Below are 11,852 nucleotides of genomic sequence, written 5' to 3' on the forward strand. Positions count from 1 at the left end.
TCAGGCTTAGTTCTTAATAACATCCCGCTTCCCAGCAGGCAGTTTCACAAGGTGCTCTAGTCTGTGTGTGCTTACAGCAGAATTTTAAAATCATGGTTAGGTGATTGTGTTTTAGGAAGGCACAGGCTTACCTGAACAGTTATTTTTGTAATCTGTCTGATCTGATAGTTGCACACATTTACTGTTTAGTCTTTATGTAGAAACACAGAACTGCTGTGAGGATTAGTGTTGAACTGCAGATAGTAGGAAAGCAAGGTGCGCCTGGAAATAGATAAATGAAGGCTCCATTCCATGTTGTCCTTGAAGTGCAATGACCACTACTGTGCGCCATCCTATCCGGTGACAAGGCAGGTGTAAGTGGTGGAACTGCTACGCAACACATGCAAAGTAGCCTGCAGATTCCAGAGAGGGTAACTCCCCCTGATGTTCACAGCCATCCACTATGGCCTTTATTAGCATCCACATTTAGATACATATGGTATAAGAATTCTTTACCTTTCCCACTCTGAAAATAAGTGCAGCAAAGCAGTACATTTAGTAAAGACATTTGAAGCAAATAAAAATCTAGTTACTGTTTTTCTTTTATGAATGAGCAAATAAATGTGTAACTGATGTTGTTTTTCTGTAATTAACCCTTGTTTGATGTGAAATTAATTTGACCTTTTATTTTCTATTCATGCTTCTTGGACAAATAAAATGCTGTAACATCTTTCATAGTGGAATGTTAGAAGGATGCTGCTTGGAACAAACCAATGGCAAAATACATCAGTAAGTCAGTGCTAGTATTTGCTAATTTGAAAACTTTTGTGTAAATATTTATATTTAAAACATTGGTTTAGCAAAGGCAACCATAGAAGTATGAGAAACATTTTCTTCTGCTTTGTAACTATTCCATTTCTTGTCAAAGTGCGTTTTGTATTTCTAAGTTGGAAGATGTTTCCATTTCTGCCATTCTTTAAAATCTCTAAAAAGCACTGATGGTTATTTAAAAAAATAAATTGTGGTACTGTCCTTTGAAATAGTGTACGATCTCCCAGTATGTTTCTGTAACTAGCTAAAGCATCATCATCAGTATAGTACCTGTACACTTAGACAACTGGTACAATTTATCTTTAATTACTCTCTGTTAATTAATATATGTATTTGTTTCCCGTATACATGGTGTACAGTGTGTCTTGCACAGTCACGGCTTAATCTAGTGGATGGGAGTGCAAATTTTCTGAGGAAAGCACAGAATCAACTAAAACATTTCCAGCTCCCAGCACTCAGTTGTGGTGTTACTGATGTCTGCCTGCCTAGTTGTGGCACAGAACCTTCACCAGTATTTCTGTTTCTGTTCTCTCGAGTGAAGAGGCCCTGTACCATTCCCTGAAGATCACAGTTTAATCCTGCTTGATTAGGTTGAATTTTTGAACGCACTACGTTTTTTTCTTTTTTTAATATATTTTTGAACTGCTTTAGTTGTTGACTGTGGTCAGCCCACGGACATAGACAGTGGTGCCGTTACATACGTTACGGGGCCTGAGGAGGCCACCTGCAGCGCTGAAATTCAGTACCAGTGTGAAGCCCCCTTCTGCATCGTGAAGGCTAATAACAACTGTAGGTCCTAACAATCAGGTGAGGAGTGGTTCTTGGTTCTGATGGTGTGCAGAGTGAATCCCCCCACTTAACACAGACATGCCTGAAAAGGTCAGCAGAACCTTTCTGAAACACAGTACAAAGGCTGTTAACTTTGGGAAGTTTTATTTGTATTTTTAAAGACGTGTACGTAAGCAAACTGACAGGTACCTCAGGTAGGCTTAATTCAGTAACAGCTGGGAGCTTAGCACATTTTTATCGTTCCCCAATTAGTGGCGTTTAATAGTATTAGATCCTGCAAGAGTCACCTTCTCATGAGTCTGGAGTAAACTCAAAGGAGACCTAAGATACGATGTCTGACAACGCCTGTGGAGTGCCACTTCGTTGCTTTAAAACGATGCCCAGCCATCCATATTCACTAGTTCTTATTTTTGTTGTCTCTGTGAGATGCAGGTAAATATATATGCAGTGATGATGGATACTGGAAGAACTCCAAAGGAGAAATGACCCCTTCTGTCTGTGAACCAGGTAATGCATGATTGTACAAAACAGTTGGAATGAGCAGTTACTGCAAAACCATTAACAAGCTCTCTGCTGGTACTGGCTGTTGCTGGGCCGAGGTCACGCTTTGTTGCAGAGATGGCGAGGCAGACTGCACCTAGCTCAGTACTGCAGGACACGGCTTGCTTTGAAGTAACACACTTTGGTGCACCCGAGTTGGAACTTAAGAATGTTTCCTGTAATGAAGGGGCCAAGCTCTGTTCTGTAATGCTTGTTCCTAACTGCCAGCCTGCAGTGAAGTACAGGTCTGGGCTGTTAGCAAGTTACTCAGCTAAGCTATTCCATTGTTTATGTAAAGAGTTAAGTAGCAGGTATAATAGCATGGCATTCTTAGATTTTCTTTTAGTACCTTTAAGTTGATGAGGCAGAACCACCTCGCTGTAGAATGTTCATTTTAAAAATCAGATTACCACCTTTATGTTACTCCGATTTTCAAAATGGCAAGTGCTACAATCGCTGTTTAACAGGGAGGAACAATAACAAAACTAAAATCATTAAGACGAGCACACAGTGTGACTGGCATTCCCTGTAGTTATTAATACTGACCTTAGATTTATCTGTTAAATGATTTACTATTTTAACATCCCTTGCGCTTGCCGCTAGCATTGCAGATGAATGCCAGAAACTCACTTCAGTTCCCCTTGAAGAGAGTAAAAAGCTGAACCTTCAGTTTATTGCAGCTCTCTTCTGGAGAATGCAGTTTCATAAGTAACTAAATTGTTGTTGCTTTTAAATTGCTTGGCATTGTTTCTGACAGGAAAATGGAGCCACACTCCAGAAGTATTTGTGAGGGGAAAAAGCCACTGAATGCCCTTATTGCAGAGGATGGGGTTGGGGATTTTTTACATTTTTTTTTAAACGCTTGAACAGCTAAAGTAAAGTAGTTATTCTGTAAAATTACTTGAGATTCAAGACTGAGTTTTGGGAGAAACATTTTACAATGTAAAAGCGTAATTGTTCCTCTTATCTTTTAGATGAGAATATGCATATATTCCAATTACCTTAATTTACATTCAGAACAAATACAGTTATTTCTCTGTGCCCAGATTCCTAAGCAAAAATGTCTCTCTTGATTATAGAACTTTTCCAAAGGATGTATGTAATACTGGCTAATGAAAATTGTACTCGAAATCAAATATTCATTTGCAAGCAATTTTACCATTCCAAAACAATCTAGGAATTACATTTAGAATCATTAACTTAATTTAATCCATACAGGCATAATAATTCAGTGTCCAAATCTTTAGCAGTTATTGCAGCATTCGTTGTTTTGCAGTTGTGGAGCGCAGAGAAGTGGAACTGTGGAGCGTGTATACGGAGGAAGGCGAGCCAAGCCTAGAGAATTGCCCTGGCAAGTGGTGGTAACTACTGAGCGAGGGGGAGTAGGGGATGGTTCACTTTTGTGTGACAACTGGGTTCTGACAGCTGCTGGTGGTGTAGCTGATGAAAGAAACCCCTCAGCTTTGAGGATTAAATTGGGGATTTTGAACAAATCCTATTTTCCTATGAAGAAGCCCAGACAGAAAAAATGTTTATTCATGAAGGTTATAAAAATTATCTTGACAGCTTTGACAATGATACTGCATTGGTTAGGCTGGAGCATAAAGTCTCAGTACCGATGTCACACCCATTTGTTTACCAGGAAAAGATGGATTTCAACTGAGAGCAAATGACGGGGGAGAGCCGACAGGCAGAGGAGCTCCTCTGTTCTGCTGCTGCACTGAGTTGGTAGGCATTGGCCAGCAGGAACATACAGACACATATGCAAACAACCACCTACTGGGAAACCCCTTCTGGTAGCAGAAAGCTACTGGAGCTGAGGGGCAGCAGAGGACCACTGGTACTCAGGCCAGCAACTGGCTTATTGCTGGCATCGTGTCCTGGGCTAGACTCTGCTTTACAGGAGTTGCCACTTACTTAAAAGTCACATTCTTTAAAACAATTCTTAAAAGACTTTTAAGTAATAGCCAGTAGGAATTACTACTAAGATTACATTAATAGCTACAGTATTTAAATACTTCAAAAACAACACTAAATCCTTAGTGTTTATTAGGCTTTAACAGATCTGTTAAAAAACTCTAAAGACAAAAAAGCTTGAGTATCCAAACACAACATTGATCTTTGTATTCTGTCCCAGCAGCTGTTAAAAGACCTTTAGATTTTCAAATCTGCCTAGAGAAGACATTACTCTTTACTTAATGCAAGTATATTTTGTTTTCTTTTAAATAGCGTCGTGGATTCTTCTAAGACTGCAGCTTGGAATAACCACCCGTCCAGTGAAAGCACGCAGAGCATCAAGGTACCTTGCACCACTCCCTCAGGCACAGTGGCAGGTGAAGAATCCCAGCAGCACCAGCTCCGCGCTGTATGTGGGGGGCATTTACCTACAACGCTTAACACTTCATAGTACCCCTGTAGGTAGCGTGGGGACAGCCGTATAGCCCTTGCCTGAAGTTCCTGCTGTCACCTGCAAAACCTGTGCTTTTCTGAACATAGTTTTATAAATAATAAGCTCTCACATTCGGATTTGTAATTTCAGTACATGTTCAGCTGATAGCAGATTCTCAGAATTAGAAGCAGTGTTACCAAAAAAATGATCTGACTACAATATATATCCCCTTAAAATTTATATAAGCTTCCTTTCTTGCATCTCGTGTTCTTTCATTAGTATTTCACTTACTTTCTAGAATAATAGAACTGAAATTGAAATCTCTTTAAAAAAAAAGACGACTCCAAACACTTCAAGATGTTTTCAACAGTAGTTTATTTACTCACTTACAAACACTAGAGTATGCAAAGCAGTTAGAAAATACTACTAAAACTTGAAAATTATTCTAAAATTTTCAGGGATTTTGTTTGAGGGTGAAGGAAGGCTAAATTTATTAGCAAAGACTACTCAATGGTGCCAACCAACCTGTTAAAACCTAAACCTGCACAATTTAAACAAAATGAAAGCCATGCTAATGACAAAAACTTACCATGAAGTTCCTTGCAGGGGGTCACACTTTGGAGGTCCAAGAATACCATTTTTAAGTGTTACTCAGCAGAAGTAGCTGGTAATAGTGCAAGTGCTAAAATGCAAAATTCACAGATGGTACAGAGTTTCTGACTTAGGTGCAGGAAAAAGAAAAAAATCTGAGCAACTTTTTGCAGTGGGATATGAACAACAGAAGTGTGGGATTACTTCTGAGCATGAGTGTTTAGAGCCCCTCTTTAAAGCCTTTAAGATGTACCTTGAGACCCAGCTGATTTTTAATACTGCAAGTGGAAAACTAATGCTAGTGCAGTTTTGTCCACTATTTAGATGGTCTTCCTATTCACAAGCCTCAGTACAATACGCACTAATGAAGATGAAACTTGAAAAGTTAAACAGGTTAAACACGGTGTAAATATCCATATTCAGAACATTCATAGCTACAGCATGTAACTACACAGTAGTCTGGTGTATAAAAAAATATGGATTAAGCTTTAGTGGTTTTTAAGCAGTAGAGATTAGTAGAGATAAGTCAGTCCTTGAACTCCTACCACCAGTGGAAATAATCTTCCACCAGTTTCTGCTGAAACATCCTGCTCTTTGTTAAGAAGCTGCCTCTTAGTTGACACTTCTGCACCTGTAATAAACTTAGACTTTGACAGAAGTCTTAATCTGAAAAACTATGTACATTTACTAATGCTTTATTCAGCTGGAAAGTCTCTCCTGCAACTAGTTTTAAACACAAGTTTATAGCTTGATTCTGGGCTGAAAGCGTTGCAGAACCCTACTTCCCACGAGCAGACTGGTCTAAAAACACGTTAAAAACATACATCCCCAAAGGAGATGCTGCGGACAGAAATACATCTCGAGTGTTTGCTTTCCCCAACCCACTCCTGATGAGGAACTCCCAACTCCTAGAAGAATAAGTCAGCAACGTTCCTTGGTACAGATGCAATCTGGAGGGAGCTGCTTACCATTCTAGGTGCGGACACCCACACGTGTGAACTGGATTTTAGATATATACGTATCACTGAACAGTGCAAAAATACAGTGGATTAAAGTTGGGTGTCAGGTATCGATACATGATGAGTGGTGGCTCCGTGTGACTTGTCAACTTTTAGAGCATGCTTATCTGAAACAAACTGAATTACTGCAAAAAAGCTTTACAGAAGTTCATCTCAAAAGGGTAAAATTAATTAACTGCTATGAATTCTTTGCATTCAGGGCTGCAAAACAAAGACACATATTATTTAAATCAGTTTTATTTAAGAATTTCCTACAGTGACAAATCTTATAAAAAGCATCCAAACACGAAACTGCAGCAAACAGCATTCTTATGGATATCTTACAGACAGTGGAACTTCCACCCTGAAGAGGCACACTGAGCTCGCTAGTGATCTCTGCTACAAGAGCTACTGCAAAGCACACCACAAGCTCAATGTTCTCATCACAAACCCCATCATCTTCAAGTCACATTACCACACTTACAGATCATTAACAGAAAAAAAACCACACACCATACGGCATTCACAGCAGTTGACATAAGGGAAAAAAAATACAAATATTCATTTCACATAACACATTCAACTAATTGATTAACTAGGTATAAAACCCACTTAAAGTCTTCCACATATGGATGTCCTTTGAATGCAATAAACACTCGTACTTTGTTTGCTATCATTGCTCTCCGCACACTCTCTCACCAAAGCCACAGGATTGAGAGACATCTCGCCCAGTAAAATAAAATCCCATAATGCACCACCAGGTCTCTGCATGCGCTCGCTCCTTTATCTCGCTCATACCAGCCCTCTCATGCCTCGGCACCACCATCAATCCCACACAAGGTTTCAAAAGTTCAAACAGCCTTCTGGTTCCATCTCACAGCCTTGCGTTCATAGCGTTGATACGACTCCATGAAATAAAGAGTAGCGGATAAAAATGGAACACCCACCGTCTAAGACGCAGCATGTGCGGTGTGATGAAGTATTCTTGGATGAGAAAGCATGTAGACAGAAGTATTCCTAAGGCAGAATATTTACAGCACTGCTTTCAATGAAGTGCTTCTTCCATACACATTTGAAATGAGATGAACTGCGGAGATTAAATGAAGCCTTCATATCGTACTTTAGTATGGAGGGGAGACAGTGTTAAAAACAAAACAAAACAAAACAAAAACGACACTGTGTTCTCCAACTGGGGCACTTGGAGAGTCTTATGGTGGAATCAAATTAAAAACAAGAGGGAGAGAATGCTGTTTCTGACCAATGGTTTCCATTTTGAACATGCAAAGAATTCAGGTAGCCAGGAAACAAGGGGTAAAGTGTTACAGGAGAAACCTTTCCTTACGATTGTAGTGTTAGTTTGCCTATCTGGCAAACAGCAGTCCACTTCCAAACATTCAGTATTCCATAAGATATGTAACAAAACTTATAAAATTCCTTTTACCTTTCTGTTCTTTTTCTTTTTTCTTTTTTTTTTTTAGAAAAGAAAAATGTCAAAAATACTGCTGAATATACTGCACACTGAACAAACCGATTTTGAAAATTTTAGTATATATGTAATTTATACTTACCACAAGTTAGAAAAATTTGATTTCCCACCATAGAGTCAGTATCAGAGCCCACTGCATCTACATTCCCCAGCCTGACGATTTGGAATCCATGCTTGAACCAAAGCCTCCGTTAAACCCGCTGCTGGAGCCTGCATTTGAGGCCGAACCCCAGCCTATCGCTGCCCCTGAGTTGGAGCCGCCGTAGGAGTTACTTCCTGAACTAAAGCCCTGGTTCTGCTCCCGCTGCATATTGCCTTGAGGCTGGTTGTTTCCCGACGGCCCCGACTGGTTCTGCTGACTAGCCAGCATGCCCATCATGCCCCAACTGCTCTGCAGGGCTGCCTGCGCTGCCGCCATCATGGCAGGGGTGATGCTAAAAGCTCCGAAGTTCATACCTCCACCCATGTTACTGCCCTGGTTGTTACCCAGTCCTCCCCCACCTCCTCTGCTGTTGCCAAAGCCCCCTTGATTCCCAAAGCCTCCCGGATTACCACCAAATCTTCCGCCTCTCTCTAACTGTCTATTGCTATTGTGCTTAGGTTCAGCATTGGATATATGTACGCTGATTCCTTTAATGATCAAGTCCTCTCCACAAAGAGATTGGGCAACCTATAAGAAATAAGGGATTGATTAAATGTATGTTAGATGACTTTTTTTTAAATGTTAGTAGTACAAGACAAAACAATCCCACATGATTCTGAGCAGGTATTTAACCTGCAAAGGAAGCATATGCACACACTTAATCCAATTTGAAGTGGTTTATCTTCATGCTCGCTACTATGCTAACTGCAGTATAAAAACCCATCTGTACAACAGCATCTGAAAAGTGTAACCTCAGACAACTGAATAAATCGGACCCGGCTAATACCACTGGAATTCTCAGGACAGTGGACAAGTAAGTGTCTCACATGTGGTTCCAGAAATAATGCTTTATCAAGCTGCTGATACGTGGGTTCTCTAAATATTAGGTTAAAATATTTTAAGACGTACCTGATCATCTGCAAATGTAACAAAAGCAAAAGCTCGAAAGGGTGTAGGAATGAAGACATCTACCACTTCTCCGTACTGGGCAAAGAACTGTCGGAGTTCATCTGCTGTCATGTCCTCAGTGCAGCGCCCAACAAACACTTTTCTGCTACGCAAAGGTTCATCAGGACTTTGCTGGAGAGAATTGAAGGGGGATGGGCGGGGAGGGAGAAAAAAATGTCACAATTACCCTTGAGAACCAAGTTACATTATGACAGGCCCCTTTAACCTCTTCTGAGGACTGAAGATCAAGAAAGTTTGAGATTGTCAGTTAAAGACTTAAAAGTTCTGTTCAGAGAACATGCCTGCACCTTAGTACAGAAAACAAGAAAATGAAGATGGGAGCAACACACAAGAACAGTGACAAGGCCACTGCAGAAGGACTTTTTTTTTTTTTTTTCTTAACAACTGCATCTAAGCACACAGGAAATAAACAGACACAAGCTTTGAGTTCAGTTTTGAATTCAAAGACTCATTCTGACCTTCCCTAGCTTAGTTATTCCGTCTGCTTTATTCTCCATTTATTCGTGTAGCAGACAAGTTAGGCAGGTATTGCGGGACATTAGAACACATTATTTTCAGATTTCCATCTGTATTTAATTCCCCCACATAACTAGCTATTTTCCAAACACTGCTTGTTCACTTTCTGCTCGCCCACCTCCTCCCTATTTTCCTTCCTCGCCCTCACTTGTCCTGTCCATTCAGACTGAAAAACCACGTCCGAAGGTGGATTATTAATCTCTTCATCTGCTCACCTAACACACTGCTAAAGAAGTGCACTTTGAGTGTTTGGCAAAAAGAAAACCAGCAATACAAAATACCTTAGAGTTGGGAAGTTTACAATCACACCATCTTCCATCTATCATGTGCCGCTGAGACATTACTTTCACCTGGGTTTCATAATCCGTAAACCGAACAAAACCAAAACCTTTTGAGTGGCCAGTTTTAATATCCTTCTTAACCTAAGACAAAAAAAAAAGCGATTTTTAAAAAGTTTTTATTATCTCACTGTATATGCTTACAAAAGTTACCATAATATTACATAGTCAAAGCAAGGGCCTGTGACACCTACACATTAAAATTATTAGCTTGCCTTGAGCCCAAGCATAACCAAAAAAGGGATATAAATATTTTGTAATGTTGCGATGGCATAGCCCAGACCAGCTGTATAAGCCATGTGACCACCAAAGGGGCAGACGTGTAGCTGCACACAGGAGGCGTGCAAGTAACAAAAGACGAAGAACAAGACAAACGCCTCCGGATCAGGTGAGATCCGCCTTCAGGAAGACAAAAACCCCACATGTAAAGGCAGAAGAAAACAGAAGCAGGTTTGTCTTCTGACTTCTGCCATCAAAGAGCCCTCACCTGGGCCACCCATGTCGGCAGCCAAGGCCACCAAAGTCCCAGGCACCATGCTGACCAAGCGCACCGTGCGCACACTGCTGACAGACTAACAGAGACAGACTAAGAGCCGGGCGTAGGCAGTGACAACGCATAAGTAACCGCTAATATGAAGTGTGCTGTTACCGAATTAATTCAGTAAAGATCTGTTTATCAATCTTGTAAACACTCCCATCACAGCAATCTCTAATTCCTTAATGCGCACAAAAATATACACACACACATTCAGCTGTAACAATTAGTAACAGTAACAGAAATGGAAAAGCTCTTAAAAAACACTGTACCCATTAAGCTGATCCGCATGAATCACCACTCCCAAATATTCCTGGCCATCTGTACCTACACAAGCCTGCAGCTACAAAGCTCATGGAACAATATGCAACCTAGGAAGAGACACGCAGCTTCAGCTCTTCTCCGAGTTTATACGGCTCTGTGTGTTTCTACTGGCTTCATCAGAAGACTGATTTCTACCTAATGCCCCTCCTTACTTGAGCTGCAAAAGGATTACCTGCACCATCAGAACTTCTCCAAATGTACTGAAATATTCCTTTAAGTCTTGTTCAGTGGTTTTCCAGGGAAGACCCAAGACTATTAAATCTGAAGTCTTCTGTACTGCTCGTTTCACTTTCACAGCTGACGATGCATCTGTTTCATCCATTTTTCTCTTATTATCTGAATATAAAGAAGTACATCAGACATCATGCTCAGCTTTGGAAATTGCTTCCACTGATTATGAACCACATGGTATAAAATTGTAGACTATGATGAGAGAAAGTACAGACTACAGAAGACACATGCCTGCTGCTGGGACCTTATTATTACAATACATACCCAACAGCCTACAAATATGAAGAGAGAGGAAAGAGCAGGAAGCAGCCTACGCTTAAGTCCTCCTCCAAAATGCAATTTGACTGTGTTAGTTCTGTGTTAGTTTACTAAAGTATAATCCAGTAACGTTCAGTCCTATAAGGATGTGGAAAAGACAGGAATTTTTAAGAGGAGTATTTCATTAGCAATTTACTTCATTCCCCCCTTTTTGGGGGGGGGGGGGGGGCTCCTCTTTTACTGACCATTTGTTTTAAATGGTACCTCTGACCAAACCATGGCCTGAGAAGCAGCATCTGTCTGTGCACCGAGATCCCATTATACCACAGTCTTCAAAGGTCTATATAAGGCTGTGAACCCTCCAAGGATAATGCAAGAATTTGTCACTGAAGTGCTTGTACGGGTAGAGTTAAAAACCTTACCGCACATCTGAAAATGAGTGACATCGCTGAACGTCTCTAAGTCAGAGGGCTCAACGGTAATGTTAAATGAGCAGTGACTCACACGGACCTCGACCAAAAAAAGCAAGCTCATACAAAAAAGCCAAAGAAACAAAGACAAACCTTTGGGATAATTAACCACATAGACCAGGTTTCCCCACCCGGCTTCCGGCGCGTGCAGAATGCCTTCCACCAGCCGGACCCCCCTCATGCACTGCGACACCGGGTTCCTGTAGCGCAGCCCGCACGCGCCAGGGAACTGGGCGGTCACAGTGGACAGCAGCACGGTGCCGTCGTCCTCTGAGGGGATCTCGATGGGCTCATCGTTCTCGTCCTCCGTCACCCGGATATACTCCGACATCTTTGCTGGAAGTTATTAAACTACAGTAGAGGGGGGAGAAAAGCCGGCGTAAGCTATCACTGCCTTGTTTCTCTTGTTTTGGTTTTCATTTTCCTAAGCTTTAGGCATAAACCCATCTGTATTTATTGCACTAGA

The 11,852-nt window shown here is 41.0% G+C and overlaps 1 protein-coding gene across 1 annotated transcript; it reads right to left on the reverse strand.

Moving 5' to 3' along the window:
- Positions 1-6,363: 6,363 nt before the first annotated feature.
- On the reverse strand, positions 6,364-11,726 carry TARDBP (TAR DNA binding protein). Its single transcript, XM_010281721.1, has 5 exons — positions 11,480-11,726; positions 10,600-10,763; positions 9,512-9,652; positions 8,655-8,825; positions 6,364-8,273 (listed from the first exon to the last, which is right to left on the reverse strand). Exons 1-5 carry the CDS (start codon positions 11,715-11,717, stop codon positions 7,743-7,745), a joined length of 1,245 nt encoding a protein of 414 aa, XP_010280023.1. The 5' UTR covers positions 11,718-11,726; the 3' UTR covers positions 6,364-7,742.
- Positions 11,727-11,852: the final 126 nt, after the last annotated feature.

The sequence above is a fragment of the Phaethon lepturus genome, unplaced genomic scaffold, assembly GCF_000687285.1.
Source record: "Phaethon lepturus isolate BGI_N335 unplaced genomic scaffold, ASM68728v1 scaffold47472, whole genome shotgun sequence".
NCBI lineage: Eukaryota > Metazoa > Chordata > Aves > Phaethontiformes > Phaethontidae > Phaethon > Phaethon lepturus.

Excerpts from the sequence above, each read along its gene's own strand:
- TARDBP (XM_010281721.1), bottom strand. The coding sequence starts at position 11,717 with ATGTCGGAGTATATCCGGGTGACGGAGGACGAGAACGATGAGCCCATC. Across the intron at positions 9,653-10,599 it reads GAGAAGTTCTGATGGTGCAG|GTTAAGAAGGATATTAAAAC; the intron begins GTAATCCTTTTG and ends TTTTTGTCTTAG. Across the intron at positions 8,826-9,511 it reads GTAAACTTCCCAACTCTAAG|CAAAGTCCTGATGAACCTTT; the intron begins GTATTTTGTATT and ends AATTCTCTCCAG.